This window comes from Podarcis melisellensis (assembly GCF_964234715.1).
Source record: "Podarcis melisellensis genome assembly, chromosome: 13".
Classification (NCBI taxonomy): Eukaryota; Metazoa; Chordata; class Lepidosauria; order Squamata; family Lacertidae; genus Podarcis; species Podarcis melisellensis.
The window spans coordinates 16,373,368-16,389,450 of record NC_138545.1 but is presented as its reverse complement, the minus strand read 5'-3'; the positions used below and the strand labels follow the sequence as shown (position 1 = coordinate 16,389,450).

The window sequence follows — 16,083 nt, the reverse complement described above, 5'->3', positions numbered from 1 at the left end:
CCAACTTGACCATTACATTTGGCATTTGGGGATTTTCAGGAATAGGCAGAGGGAACTGAGCTGGGTGGAATAAGACATGGGTGGGGGATGAAGCGCCATCTTCTGGGTGAGTCATGGACTGGGTAGTATTTGGGGTGAACATTGGGTACAGCAGGTGATTAGATGGTGAACCTGCACCATGACTGTGTATCAGGATGGGGTTTTTTTCTGGCCCTGTGGGCAGTGCCGGATTTACATATAAGCTAAACAAGCTATAGCCTAGGGCCCCACTCTCTTGGGGCCCCCAAAAAAATTTAAAAGGAAAAAAACCTCGATACTTCTTCTCAATTGTATTTCAGTTCAACAACTGCTTTGATATAATACATATTTTGTTATGTGCAAGTGGCTATGGACACCTATTAGGTCCATAAATTACCATATAGCATATATTCAACACCAAAAACAATGACAATTTGTTGTTGACAAATGACAGCTGGTCATATAAAGGGCCCCATTACCCCTTCAGTAGCTTAGGGCCTCATCCAACCAAAATACGGCCCTGCCAGTGGACCAACTTTGTGTTGTCCCACCCACCTGTCAAAATCTCAGACGTGGAGTTCCCATGCTTGGGAATGGCAGCACAAGAGGCCTTGCCAACCTGACAGTTTGCAAGCCAGCTTGTGTTGCTTTCAACCTCTGATTCTGGTGGCTTCAAAAAAAGAAGCTCTGTGAGGGAGAAATTGCTTCCACTGCATGGAAAGTGCTCCCTGCCAACTTGAGAATGGTGCCCTCCTACCAACCATCCGCTGACAGGCAGTTGGGAGTGGGCCCTGCTCCAGCAAAGGGTCAATTGGCCAGCCACTTTGTCTGGATTGTTCCCTTGAAGCCCTGCCCTTGCCTTCCCCACACCTGACATAACATAGGACATCAAGTGTAGTGGGGGGGAAGTGGCTTCCCAAAAGCAGCCTGGTGGGCCATGTTTGGAGATTCCCTGCCCTGCTGTATCACTTCAGACTGAAAATGGAGGCCCAGGTGTGTTCTGGTCCAGGTTTGCCAGGGAGAAAAAGTTCCAGGCCAGGCATCACCCTGACATCTCTGTTTTCTTTCTTTTTTTTTATTAAATATTTTTATTAGTTTTTACACATATTAAAGACAACACAAAACAAACACACACATCAACAACAAACAACAAATATTGACTTCCCCATGCCTTCCCTTCGCCACATCCTTGTTTTGCCATTTTTTCGAGCAACTCTTCAATTGATCTTTAGTCAAGTCCCTTTTAAGTTTTCTTAAAGTTTGAGATTTACAGCTATAATTCTTTGTTTCTTACCCCTTAACATCTTATCAGTCCACAATTTTACAATAGTTTTTTAAATATATTTTAAATTTCCCCCAGTCCTCTTCCGCTGTCTCTTTCCTCTGGTCACGGATTCTGCCGGTCATTTCTGCCAGTCCCATATATTCCATCACCTTCGATTGCCATTCTTCCAGAGTAGGTAGTTCTTGCGTCTTCCAATACTTTGCCAACAGGATTCTTGCTGCTGTAGTTGCGTCCTGACATCTCTGTTTTCTAGAAGCACTGCCTGCAATCTGAAGTGGTACAGCACTGACACAATTTTACATGATCCCCTCCTCCTCCAGGGACCTTACAAGGACCCTGTGAGAAAAGTTAGGAAGATTGGTGTCTTAGTAGTTGAGGTCCAAGCTTCAGGTCTAGTGAGGAATCTTTGAAGGAATGGGGGCCGTGACCCTGAGCCTTAAAATCCGAAAGCATGTCTCCCTCTCAACTGGGCAAGTGCAGAGTGATTAACTCCCCAGCTCCTTTTGGTACCATAGGCCAGGGGTCAGCAAGGTCTATCTTGCCTGGGTTGGATCGGTCCCACAGAGAGCTCTCTGTGGGCTGGATCGTGCAATTTCCGGTACTGCGGAAGCAAGTCCCCACGCCGTGCCGGTTTAGCGCAGCGCACGAGTGGGCAACTTGGTTTGGGGGTGGGGAGGGGCGGCTCAAACGACCTCTGCTGGCCATTTCTGGCCCATGGGCCTTAGGTTGCTGACCCCTGCCATACGCTATGCAGCCTTCGATGCTGTCACCCAACTGCAAACTTTGTCAAGCTGTTCCCTTGAAGCAGCCCTACAGAGGCACCTAGTGGCTGACTTGCGGTGCCTCCTCACCTCCTGGCTGGGTTTGTTTCTAGGTGGCCTGTTCTGGATGAATGCGTAATGATTTGTTTGCTGGGAGATTGGACAGTGCTGGCTATTGAATGAGCATTGAAAAGGCTAAGCAAATCAGTCTCTTAAGCTTAAGCCAAGAAAGAGTATTCTCTATAAGATCGAGTATCAATATACATATCAAGACTTTGCGATTAGACCACTGAAGAAGCCCGGAAAACTATCTTGGGAGTGTGCTACCTGCAAGCCCCAGTAAAAGGGCCCCATTGGGGGCGAACAGCGGCCTCCTGATTACTTGGACTGCCAGGGCGAAACAGGTGCAAAACGCCGGCACCCTGTCATCTACAACTTTATTGTCTACAACTCCACTAGCATCTCTCGGTATTGTGAATAACACCGAACTTACCTTTGGTTGATGTCTTCATGAACTTATCTAAAAGACTGAGTTAAGCATTTGAAAAATCTATTGAAACCAGACATTATAAATTCATCTTAGGTTGGGTAGTTCGCAAGTCTCTGTGGCTTGGTTTAATGTTTTGTATTTTTCTCAGAAGGTTGATAAAGTATGTATAATTATTGTTCTGTGTTGCATGAGTTGCACTACTACTATTGAATGAGCATTGGCTTCTGATTTGTTTGTGGGGAGGTGAGATGACTTTGCATCCAAGTAAGTGCTATCCCACACTTTCCAGCGCATTTCCCCTTCACTTTCCTTATCACAAAACGTCTGGTCTTTGGGGGAAGCAGATTGATTGCACAGGACCTCCCAGTCAACTGTCATTGCACAACCTGAAATTGCTGATATGTGAATGCATCCCACCCAAAAATAGCAACAGTCTGGAAGCAGCCTGAGTCGGCTGCATTCCCCTATTAGCCTGGTTTCCAGGAAACGTTTACACAAAGATGACTCCAGAGCAGAGCCAAGAGGTGTGTCAGTGAAATATTAGGTTTGAAGAAACAAAACATCTGCTCAAAGGGGCAAAAACCATGAGATCACTGGATGGAAGAATGGATTTAACTGCAACTGCTTTTAGAATGTTTTTTTTTAAAAAAACTTTTATCTGTTTTTGATTTTTTAAAAAATTGTAATTGCTTTTAGAATGCTTTAACTGTTTTAGAAGGTTTGGTTTTGGTTTTTAAATTGTGTGCCTGCTGCCCTGGGCAAGAAGGGCAGGATATAAATTCAATAAATAATAATAAATATTAGTATCAGACAGTCAAAGGTTCTGCTCAAATGGGTGGTATACTTGGTTCAGATCTGTTCAAAGGGGCCTGACCAATCACTCACCTAGTTCAGCATTTTCTATAGGGAAAGCCGTTACAGGAATAGCAACAATGATCTGGAATCACCTTAAAGAGCAACATATTCATTATGGCATAAGCTTTCATGGGTCCACTTCATCTGATGAATGAAGCATTAACCTCAGTTTGCAGGAGTACATGTGCAATGTCCATGCAGCTGGAAAAGTGGAGTTAAGTGCCAATGAAATGCAAAAAGTAAAGCCTGTAGCAATTGAACCAGAGGTGGGTTTGCCATCCCTGAATCAGTGCTATGAAGAATAAGACCAGTGACCATTCACTGGTCTTGGAGAAAGGCAGCTTTCAAGTCACCGTGTTCTGAAATGTTCTTCTACTGGTTTGTGAATATTTCTGATTTTTTTTCTACTGTCAGATGTATGTTCGTTTAGTCCAGCAAGGTAGGACTTTGAGGCAGATGCCCAGGAACCCACCGTAGCGCAGTGGCGTAGCGTGGGTTGTCAGCACCTGGGGCAAGGCAAGTAATTTTGCGCCCCCTAACCTGTGGATTTGCGCCCCCTAACCCTAACCCCCAGATGTTGCACCCGGTGCGGCCGGCCCCCCCTGCACCCCTCACGCTACGCCACTGCCGTAGCAGAATGACCAGGAGGGACCCCAAAAGCAGGAGGCCTGGCTTGCCACATTTTAAAGTCCGGGCAATGATAATCCTTTGCCATCTCAAGGGAGCTCCTGCCCCCCCATGAGAATATTAGGCCCTACCTGCACCGTGGTTTATACAGGTGGAGAGGCTCCCTGAGCAACCTCACATTATGCGGGAGGTTCCAGCTCCTTCCAGCTAGGAAACTAGCCAGGATTCGGCCCTGGTAGCACTGGGAAAGGAAGCTAAAGGCAGCGTGCTAGGACTGCGCTACCTCCATCTGGCCACTCGAGGGCACTCCTGTACAGTATAAGTAATCGCTTTTGCGCCTGCTGATAAGCACCAAAACCCTAGAATGCCAAAGGTTGTTTTGCGTGGAAAAGGAAAGAATTTTCCTTATTTTATGCATGAAAAAATCAGAAAGTCAGCTTGACCTTCAGGTTTCTGTTTAAGCAAAGAGATCGTGGTTAGAGATTATGCAATCTTGCTGACAGGTTGGAGGAGCTCCCTCCAGCTATGCGATCTTTCGTGAGATCTCCCCCATCTAAAAACCTCTGAAAGAAGCCCAATAATTATAGCCTCTGACGCCTCCTTTCTCCCGCACAAGCATTCAAAATGCTTTACAGTACTTAATTAAGCTGGAACAGCTTTTGAATGGTTTACCTGCTTGAATCGTTTACCGAGGCAGGCTGCAGGGAGGCAAATGAACCTCATAATTCCTACGTTAAGTACAGTGGTACCTCGGGTTAAGTACTTAATTCGTTCCGGAGGTCCGTACTTAACCTGAAACTGTTCTTAACCTGAAGTACCACTTTAGCTAATGGGGCCTCCTGCTGCTGCCGCGCCACTGGAGCACGATTTCTGTTCTTATCCTGAAGCAAAGTTCTTAACCCGAGGTACTAGTTCTGGGTTAGTGGAGTCTGTAACCTGAAGCGTATGTAACCCAAGGTACCACTGTACTGTACACAAAAGTTTCTTAGGTCTTTTTAAACCGGGGGGTGGTTCGGCCCGCCTCCTCCTGCGGCTATTGAAAAACAAGCTCGCCCTATCCAACAGCTCATCTCAACTTAGCCAGCAGGAGTCACGCGTTGCAAACAAAAAACAGGATCGCGAAAGGCAGAAGCGAAAGCGCCGGGTGAGTAAACGGACACGGATGCATTTTCTTGCACTTTCTCAGCGCGGAAAGGAAGCGGCGGCAGCTCCTCGTCCGGCTCCTCCCTCTTTCTCGGACGGAAACGGATCCTGGGCGATCCTGGGCCTCCTTCCTTGGGTCTCCCCGGCGCGCGCTCGGGCTGAAGGGGCGCGATGGCGAAGAGCGCCCGGCAGCGCCTGATGGACGCCCTGGAGAACTTGCACGACGGCGAGCTGCGCAAGTTCAAGGCCAAGCTGGCCGAGATCCCGCTCGAGGAAAGCCACGAGCACATCCCCCGAGGGCGGCTGGAGAAGGCGGACGCGGTGGATCTGTCCCGTCTGCTGATCAGCTACTACAAGCAGGATTACGCCCTGCGCCTCACCGCGCAGGTCTTGGACGAGATCCACTGCAAGGACCAGGCGCAGAAGCTCCGCGGAGGCGGCGAGAAGAGTAAGGGAGGAGGGGGAGGCCTGGCCGGGAGACAAGCGTGGATCCGGATCATCTCATTGGGCGAGGGGGGGGGGCTTTCACAGCTTCTCTCTCAGGTCCGTCCCGATCAAGTCATCAGGAGTTGGTCCGAGGAGCTCTTTCTTCAAGGTCTAGTGAGGTGCCTCTGAAATATTAGGTACACTTTTGCAAGGAAAGCCACATAAAGAGGGGGAGGAGTGATTCTGAAATCAGCAGATCCTCACCACTTACCTTCTTCCTCGCCATAACAACAACAACAACAACAATAATTTTATTATTTATACTGTGGGTGGCTTCCAGCACATATAAAAACATAAGAAAACGTCAAACATTAAAAAACTTCCTGATACAGGGCTGCCTTCAGATGCCTTCTAAAAATTGTGTAGTTCTTCATTTCCTTGACCTCATTTGGTAGGGCGTTCCACAGGGAGGGTTCCACTGCGGAGCAGGCAGTACCACCCCAATATGGAAATTAAATCCTATTTGGAAATCGTACCCAATATATTTCTCAATCACTCAATTCTGTCCACAGAGGGCTTTTCTTTTCAGTAATGTTACAAATTAAAACTTAGAACCACAGGACTGTCAAAACACGTCCACCCAGGCCATGTGTCTTGACATACTTGTCTTGCAGACCTGAAGCTATGATCTTCTTTCCACTTTTCTCCATTTGGAAGTATTTCAAAATTCCCACAGAATAAATGCATATAGCAGGTATTAAATAGCTTACTATTTTCTGTTGCATCCTCTGTGCATCTTTACATCACCTTCATTTTACATGGCTGCCTCTCAACTGTTGCATTTTTCTCCTTTCTACATTTCCAGAAGTTAGTTTCCTGATATTTAGCGGCCTTATAATCATGAAAGGGTTGCTTATTTCATGCATCTAAAAATCACATCCATTGACATGCAGAGATGGTGTTATGCTTCTGTTAAATGGGTGGAAATGTTTCCAGTTCCACCCATTCCTGATTATTGTTGGAGCTGGTTTGGGGGCCCCAGAGGTGCCTTTGGTGGAACTGCCCTGCCAACAAGAGTTTTGGGGTAAAAATCTAATGAGGTATCAGAAAGAAAACATTTTTAATTTTGTCTATAATCATGAATGATGTTTGTGTGGAATGGGAAACTCAAAACACCAACTCTCTTTTCTGTTCCAGCTGCTTGCTGTAACCCTCAGATCCCAGTGCCTTCCACAAGTACCACCTCTGGAATAAATGGTGAGCTCCAGCCTCTATCTTCTTAAATATTGTCCATCCCCCATCAACATCAATAAGCTAACCTCCAGGTCCCTCCTAGCTGTTGGCCTTCGCTCCAGCCTGCAGTAAGCCTCTCCCTTAAGCCAGATCCACACTACAGTGGTACCTCAGGTTACATACGCTTCAGGTTACAGATGCTTTAGGTTACAGACTCCGCTAACCCAGAAATATTACATCGGGTTAAGAACTTTGCTTCAGGATGAGAACAGAAATCGTGCAGCGGCAGCAGCACGCCCCACTAGCTAAAGTAGTGCTTCAGGTTAAGAACAGTTTCAGGTTAAGAACAGACCTCCAGAACGAATTAAGTTCTTAACCCGAGGTACCACTGTACAGCAAATGCCTGTCAATTTCATGCTGCTTTAATTGTCCAGGCTTCCCACACACACAAAAAATGGGAATAGTCGTTTGCAGTAAGCCATACTTAGCCACGGAAAAAGCAAAGGCAGCTGTGTCTGTATTCTTTACTTAGCCAATGGCAAGAGCTTTCCTTAGGAAAAAGAGAAGAGCTCACCAGGATATTGTATAGAGACGCACATAAAATATAAAGAGGAATGTACTCTGCTGCTAACTCACTAGTGAGGAAGGATAATATTTAATCAATATATCGTCTTCTACTAGCCACAACATTCCCACAGATTCCACTTAATTTGTTCCGGAGGTCTGTTCTTAACCTGAAGCACCACTTTAGCTAATGGGGCCTCCTGCTGCCGCTGCGCTGCCGGAGCACGACTTCTGTTCTCATCCTGAAGCAAAGTTCTTAACCCGAGGTAACATTTCTGGGTTAGCAGAGTCTGTAGCCTGAAGCGCATGTAACCTGAAGCGTATGTAACCACTGTACACAGGAACAACACAAGAATCTGCCTCGTGTAGAGTCAACCCTTAGGCCCATCTAGCTTAGTACTGTCTACACTGACTTGCTTTCCCACTTCTACCTGGATATGCTGGAGAATGAATCTGGGACCTTCTGCATCCCATGCTCTACTGCTGAGCTGTGGCCCTTCCCCCGCATGTGGACACCCTTAAGGAACCCATAGTCTTCCCTCACAGAGAGGACAAGTGTAAATGTCTGGTGTGTGGCTGGATCCCTTGATTCTGGTTCTTCCTTTGGCAGAGACACAGCCTCCAGCCCCACCGGAGCAGCATTTCATTGAGCGGCACCGGGAGGCCCTGATCCAGAGGACGGCCACCGTGGAGGGGATCCTGGACGTGCTGCTTGGTGATGTCCTGGATGACGAGCAGTACCAAAAGATCTCCTCCAAAAGCACCAGCCAGGAAAAAATGCGGGAGCTCTACAGGTTGCTGCCCAGCTGGAACCAAGCTTGCAAGGATAAGCTGTACAATGCCCTGAAGATGAAAAACAGGTTCCTCGTTGACAACCTGGAAAGATAAAGAGGCAGCCAAAGCACAACCCCATTCTGGAGCACAGGAATTCCGCCTCGGCATGTCAAGTGACTACCTTGAAGCCATGTAATATCTTGTATGAGCAAGAAAAACCAGGAAATATACTTTGGGAAATGAAATGCAGGCAGCCACAGCAGGAAGAACCTGGAGGAGGCCGTCACATTTGACTTGGGGACACTGGAGTGAGAAGGAGCATGAATCTGTCCTCTTTGATAAAAGGCCAATTCTATTTTCTCTTTGTGTTTAGCCCCCTCGGTGCTTGTAGGAACCATGATGTGTGGGAATGTTCAGGGATGCAGGAGAGGATATATTGTTTGATTATAGCCTTTCCAACTTGTGTAAACAAGTTCACAATTTAGCAGAGTAACATTCCCCTTTTTAAACTTACAGCGGATGCGTTTGCTCAGGCTCACTAAAGCCTCTATAATAACTGTTCTGGTATTTCCCCCTTATTCCCTCATAAAAGATAAGACACGACACAATCTTCTGTAAAAGTATAAAAAGAGTTTACTCACATTCTGTTCACAATTGGATCCCAGAAGGCAAACTTAGCTTAGAAAAGTAACAGACACCTTGAAACTATCTTATAAGGAGACAGTTCCTCTGAGTATCTTTGGCTAAGCAGATGTTGCTTCTTTGATGCATGTAGTCAAAGAGAGAGAAATGGCTGCCCTGCCCTCTGCTTTTGTTGTTACCTTCACAGGTGAGGCCACACCCACCTCTAGTCACATGCAGAGGAAGTCTGTCCCAGCCCAGAAGGAAACAGGAAGTTTACTTGCTGGCTGGACAAACATCCCTCCCCATGTGTAAAGATGTTCACTCTAGGAATGTTGTACAGTGGTACCTCGGGTTAAGTACTTAATTCGTTCCTGAGGTCCGTTCTTAACTTGAAACTGTTCTTAACCTGAAGCACCACTTTAGCTGATGGGGCCTCCTGCTGCTGCTGCGCTGCCGGAGCACGATTTCTGTTCTCATCCTGAAGCAAAGTTCTTAACCCAAGGTACTATTTCTGGGTTAGCGGAATCTGTAACCTGAAGCGTATGTAACCTGAAGCGTATGTAACCTGAGGTATCACTGTACTTGACTGCTCTTGTGTTTCACATCCCACATGATGCCCTCAGAGAACCCACTAGTGCCTGTCAAGGTCCCCTGCCCCTCCCAGATTCATGTTTTTCTTTAAAAAACTGGTGGTTGGTAGGTCTTTTTTTGGGGGGGTCCTTGTTTGGAAACCTGTTCTCTGCTTTTGTGAGATGTTTGAGGTGTTTTGAGTGGGTAGGTTCTGAGCATTGCCATTCCCCCCCCCCCTGTGAATTGGGATTTTGTAGTGCCCATGGCAGTTCCTTAGGTTTCGAAATGGACCCCTGATCCCCAAAAGTTTAGGGAAATCTGCTCTACAGAAAATGATTCTACCCTCCTATATGAGGAACAGACAAGCAGGGGCCGTCATATGGCCTGGATTCTAACCTTTCCACCCAGTAAAGAGGTGGCGAATAAACTAGTACATTTTGTTATTGATACTATATTTATCATTTTTCAAATACTTAAAATTGACTAAGGATTTGTATGCAGATTAAAAGTCCTACCTCACCGGCTTGCAATGTAAAATTAAGAATACAAAAGGAAAAAGAGAAGAGGAGGGAAGAGGAAAACAAGCAGCCTCTAGCACTAGCTCTTAGTTACATGGTTCTGAGTACGATGAGCTTGAATGAAACATTTCAGGGAGGAGAGGAACCGAATGGCAGCTGTTTGCTCAGCTGAACCAAGGGAGAAGGCTTTCTGCTCCACCTCCACCTCTTCCTCCACTGCAGCCACGTGGCCACTGGCTGGTGATAGTTTAGAGGGGGGAGGAGGAGGAGGCTAATGGACGCAGATCTCTCAAGCTCTTTCTCTGCAGCAGCCATACAATTTAAGGGATAAATTTCTTTGCATGTAGATGGTCCTGGGTTCAATCTCCTCTTTGAAACTCTGGAAAACTCTGTCAGTGTAGACAGTACTGAACTACATCAGGCAAATAATCTGACTCAGTACAGTGGTACCTTGGTTCTCAAACTTAATCTGTTCCGGAAGTCTGTTCCAAAACCAAAGCGTTCCAAAACCAAGGCACACTTTCCCATAGAAAGTAATGCAAAATGGATTAATTCGTTCTAGACTTTTAAAAACAACCCCTAAAACAGCATTTAACATGAATTTTACTATCTAACAAGACCATTGATTTATAAAATGAAAGCAATAATCAATGTACTGTACTATGTATTGTAGATGCGAAAAAGTAAAATTACATTTATTTTCTTACCTGCACTGATGATAGTCATTGTTTGGATGGGTGCGGGGGCTTTTATCCATTTCCGCAGTCACACAATCAGTCAGTAGCTGAACTGGATTCTACACAGTCACAAAAACAAAAAAACCGTAAAAGCATCAAAAATAAAAATGCAAACCAGAAGTCCATTTGACTTCAGAAAGGTTCAAAAACTAAGCCACAGCTTCTGATTGGTGCAGCATCCCTGAAACAATAGCCAGAAGTCGCATTGGACATTCAGCTTCCAAAAAACGTTCGAAAACCGGAACACTTCTGGGTTTTCAATGTTTGGGAACCAAGGCATTTTAGAATCAAGATACCACTGTATAAGACAACTTCCTATGTTGCAGGACAATCCAGCATGGTGGACCTCCTTTGTCCCTAGTCCAATATCACAAAATTCCCATACTTGGTTTCCCATTTTATAATCAGACTGCCTTGTCCAAATTCCCCCAAATTGGCAGGCAAAATGTGTATACAGTATGTTTGTGTATGTGTGGATGGGTTGGGAAAACAGTTTAGCAACTCCGTACATTGTTTTGTAAATGAGATAAGAGTGTCTGTTGAATAAGTATATTTGTGCCTTCTGGGTGGTTTTTTTTAAAAATAAACCCAGATTATGTTTTCAGTTCCAGGTGAAACAAAAAATGTAAGGTCTCATATATATATATATATATATATATATATATATATATATATATATACACACACACACACACACAGTATATATATCACTGGAAGGACAGATCGTGAAGCTGAGACTCCAATACTTTCGCCACCTCATGAGAAGAGAAGACTTCCGTGGAAAAGACCCTGATGCTGGGAAAAATTGAGGGCACAAGGAGAAGGGGACGACAGAGGACGAGATGGTTGGACAGTGTTCTCGAAGCTATGACCATGAGTTTGACCAAACTGCAGGAGGCAGTGGAAGACAGGAGTGCCTGGCGTGCTCTGGTCCATGGGGTCACGAAGAGTCGGACAGGACTAAAGAAATATATAATAAATGTTCATAAATGTACCAAGCAAACACATACATAAATATATAAACCACATTTCTGAAGAAGCACAGGAAAACAGCCTTGAAACCATTTTCAGCTCCCAAACTGACCAAATGATTTCTCTGCAAGGTCAAGGAAATGGAAAAGCCTCCCCATTGTCTTTTCATTCACAAATCCTGTCTTAAGGGTATGTCTGTGTATGAATAGGCTGAGCCTGTGACCGGGCTCAGGAACTAAGTATTTATCATTATAAAAGACTGGCCAGGCTCCCCAGGGTATCCAATCAAGTAAGCATTAACAGATAACCTGCCAGACAGGAAGTAAACAACACACTCAGATTTCTGTTGTAGACCGCCTCTTCTGTGATGTAGGTATGATGTTTCTGGGGGTGGTCTTGGACTCCAAGGCGGGCAATTTAAAATGTCTATATAAGGGCAGACACACCTTGGTTCTGGGTCCTCCTCCTCCTGCATGTGAAGGGGGGCATCCTGTTGCAACAGATCAATAAAGATCAGGCTTACTAGCTGCTTTGCTACTCAATATTCTCTGGTTGGCCTCTTATTTTCTCTGACCGATGGAGAACCTGCAAAGGACTCTATAAGGGCTCTTGTGTCCCCCATAAGGGAATAAGGGCAGATTTATGTTTATTATACAGGCTTGAGGTGTCTTCATTTGGTGAAAGGTGGGCTGGAGTGACCTGTCAGGGGGGATTTGTTTGGAATTATCTCAGTCATTTATTTCCAATTCATCCATTGTTCCACTTTATTAGCTGTTCTGCAATGCTTCACTGGGAGAGAGAGAAAGAGCAAACAACACATTTCCATCAGCAGGCAAACAAAAAACCCTTTGTCTAAATTTCCTTCCATAGAAGTTCAGTGAAAAACAATTCATAGAGGTGTTCACAGAGGAATTTATGAAGTCTATTAATCCCTTTATACACATGTACAGTAAACAGAAATGGTCATTTTGGCTGCAGATTTTCCCCACACTTCAAATGACCCTTCCCACAGCATCCGTTTCTTGCTCACTGTGGTGTGAATGGAAGAAACTACACACAGAAAAGAAAACACACACGTGGAAGGTCAATTTCAAATTTTACTCGTAGTTTACAGCAGAAGAGCAATGCTTGGGTAGCAGTAGGAAGCAGCCGCCGACAGATGGGAAAACACTTGAGATGCATCATGTTTCCTTAACGGTTGTTAGAGAACTAAGGTACTGATGGAACCCGGAGCGTTTGAGAAAGCTTTGAGTTTCCCCTCCCCTGCCAAATGACAAAGCAGAGGAGGAAAAGAGGAAAAACCGCTCCTTCTGCCCTGGGATGGCAAAATTTTTCTCAGTGCAGCCCAAAATGCCCCCAGCCCCCAATCGTCTGCCGAAAGAGAGGGAGGGAGAAAGAGAGAGAGAGAGAGAGAGAGAGAGAGAGAGAGAAAGAAAAGAAAAGAAAGAAAGAAAGAAAGAAAGAAAGAAAGAAAGAAAGAAAGAAAGAAAGAAAGAAAGAAAAGCAAGCAAGCAAGCAGGCTGGCTTTCCTACAAGCCCCCTTGGGCGTTGGCACCACCTGCTGCAGGTGCCCAAAGAGCCCGCGGACTCCACCCTGCCAAGCACCTTTGGTGCTGCTTTCCCGAAGGTGCCACTTGCAGTTCAGGGGAGCCAACTTGAATAAGCTATTCAGGGGTGCAGGTAAGCCTCGCCCCACATAATGGATCACAAGATCACATCCTTTGAATGGCTGTGACCGTCAACCGTGGAGGTGGACCTGGCCCCTTCAAATATTTTAGGGGGGGCAAAGGGACCTTGGGCCCTGGGAGTTGGCTCCTATGCTGCAGTTAATCCCACTGAAGATCTGGGCCAGGGGTCAGCAAGCCTACCACACCTCGGGCCAGTGTCTCCAGCGCCTCCTCCAACTCAGATGTGCACTGGAAATAATGCTTGCGCATGCGCAAATAACGCATGCGCACAAGCTATTTCTGGCGCTCCTCCAACCCGGAAGTGGGCAGCCGCGCAGCGCCGATAAGAGCGGGCAGTGGGTGACCCCGGGCCAGATAAACAAGTGCCTCGGGCCTTACCCGGCCTGCGGACCTTAGTTTGGGGACCCCTGATCTGGGCGGTCAGGTGTGGGGCGTCCCCCTCCGTGTAGTAGTGAAGCTGGAGCAGACTCACGTGCATGGCATCCTCTCCTTCAGTGCCCTCTGGGGATGGCACGCATCCATCAACCAGAATTGCCTTCAGTTTCCCCCTGAACTTCCGCAGCGCGTCTTTCTCCAAGTTCTCAAGGGTGTCCACCAGGCACCGGCGCGTGGGCGTTGCCAGGATTATTATATTTTTTTTGGGGGTGGACCTTTGTTAGGGGGGGCAGAACCGACCTAATTGTTCAGTTAGTCCTTTCTATTGCTTTACTTCATCTAGGCCCCCCTGGTTGCTCCCGTCCTGCACCAGCCGACGGTCTTCGGGATCCCGCAGCCAGAAGGTGGGCAGCCACTTTGGGTTCTCCGAGGAAGAGGCGGCGGCCAAGGGCTTCCCTTGCGCGCTGAGAAAGAGGCGCGCTCCACCCAGTGGCGTAGCGTGGGGGGTGCAGGAGGGGCTGGCCGCACCGGGCGCAACATCTGGGGGGGGCGCTCGCCGCCTCCGGAGTCGCCGAAGAGCCTCGGGCGCAGGCTATAGCAGAGCCCCATGTCTCGGGAAGGAGGAAGCCCCGGCCATGGGCGCTGCCCCCAAGTGGTGCAGCAGGAGCCAGGCGGCGAAGGGGAGCCCGGGGGAGCGGAGGCGCCGCGGGGACACGGCTCGGGAGCTGCCGCTGAGGAACCAGAGCATCGTCCCCGGGAGGAGAGGAGGAGCGGTGGTGGCGGCTGTTGCTGCTACTGCAAAGCAGGGAGAGAAGGAGGCGGTGGCGGCGGCGGGGAGCCGGGCAGGGAAGTTGCTGCTGGGGATGAAGAGGCGGCGGCGGCGGACTTCTCCGAGAGGCGTTGGGGGGCAGCGAGACTCCGCCGGGCCCCGCCCCTCACTCCGCACTCTCCTATTGCATGATGGTAGGGGCTAGGGCAGGTTTAACCCTTTGCTTCCTGCTATGCTCTTAATCCAGATGGGGCCTCCTTGCCAGCATGGGAAGGAGGCCCCATCTGGATTAAGAGCATAGCAGGAAGCAAAGGGTTAAACCTGCCCTAGCCCCTGCCATCATGCAATAGGAGAGTGTGTGCTGAAGATATCTCTGTTCCATATAGGACTCTTGAGCTTTGGTGGCACCTCAGGAGAAGCACATTTGGGAGAGGCCATGGATGGGGAATCTTATATTGAGATATCGATATAAGAGATCTTGAGAGCAGAAAAGATCACAAACAGGAGGAGAAATGCAGCGGGGAGGAAGTGACCTGGTGCATTGAACCAAGGGTGAACTGTACCAGAGGAGAGGATGGAGGCAAAACTGGAATGAGTTGGTTCTGCTTGCAATGGGTACAATGGGCACCAGCCGCTGTTGCCTCTAGGCGTATTTTCTCTTGCTTAAAAACACCTTATGGGGGATGCTACATTCTGTTCTTAGTTGCAGCGATGTCCATATATGACAAGAGTTGAAGCACTGTTTCCTGGGAGGTGTGAAGTCTAACAGCAGAGGAAACGGAAAGTAAGGGGAGGCGATGTGGCCTCAGCCTAAAATGAGTGACTGAGCGATGCAGTCAGCAGTTGTTCATGTTTAACGGCTCTTAAAAATAAACCTCCCTTGGACTTGTGGCTTAGTAAACAGGTGGGCAAGTGGGATCAGAGCCATGGTACAGAGGGGAGGGTGGTCACTTGACTGCTGTTTCTTTCACAGACTGACAGCACACACTCTCCTATTGCATGATGGCAGGGGCTAGGGCAGGTTTAACCCTTTGCTTCCTGCTATGCTCTTAATCCAGATGGGGCCTCCTTCCCATGCTGGCAATTAATTTTTTAAAAAGAGCTTTTCACCCAGGACAAGCCACATGATAAACGTGGCCCTAGAGAAACCACGCACATTAGATATTCGTAGTAATAATAATAATAATAATAATAATAATAATAATAATAATAATAATTTGAAATTTAAGACTCCCCCCCCAAGGAAAAGGCACTTTCTTGCCCTGCCCGTGGACCAGGAGGTCATGGCGGGCGAGGCCTTCAGCAGCGGGGCCCTTATTTGCGCTGCCAGCCTGACCTTCACCCTCTTACATATAGAGAGGAAAGGAGACATGGAGGTGCAAAGGCTTGCGGGGCAGAAGTAAGCCCCGCTGAGTTCATCAGGGGTGCCAACGTGAATACAGTATGATATGGGGGGGGAGGCACGTAAACCCCGCCCCGCATAGTTGATCACATTGGCAATGCCCATCAACTGGGGGACTGGCCCTCTCAAATGTTTTATTGGGGGGCCTGAAGCAGTGGCGTAGCGTGGGGGTGCAGGGTGGCCGGGCGCAACATCTTGGGGGGGGGGCGCTCGCACTCGAGTGCTAAAATCCACGGGTTAGGGGGCGCAAAT

The 16,083-nt window shown here is 47.5% G+C and overlaps 1 protein-coding gene across 2 annotated transcripts; it reads left to right on the top strand.

The window, feature by feature from the left end:
• The first annotated feature begins 4,774 nt into the window (after positions 1-4,774).
• LOC309354000 (apoptosis-associated speck-like protein containing a CARD) lies at positions 4,775-8,536 on the top strand. Of its 2 annotated transcripts, XM_081883688.1 has the most exons (3): positions 4,783-5,627; positions 6,803-6,862; positions 8,013-8,536. In XM_081883688.1, the coding sequence occupies exons 1-3, from the start codon at positions 5,351-5,353 to the stop codon at positions 8,288-8,290; spliced, it is 615 nt and encodes a 204-aa protein (XP_081739814.1). In that variant the 5' UTR covers positions 4,783-5,350; the 3' UTR covers positions 8,291-8,536. The 2 variants fall into 2 exon arrangements, with proteins under 2 accessions (XP_081739815.1, XP_081739814.1); XM_081883689.1 differs by lacking the exon at positions 6,803-6,862 and having other exon boundaries at positions 4,775-5,627.
• Positions 8,537-16,083: the final 7,547 nt, after the last annotated feature.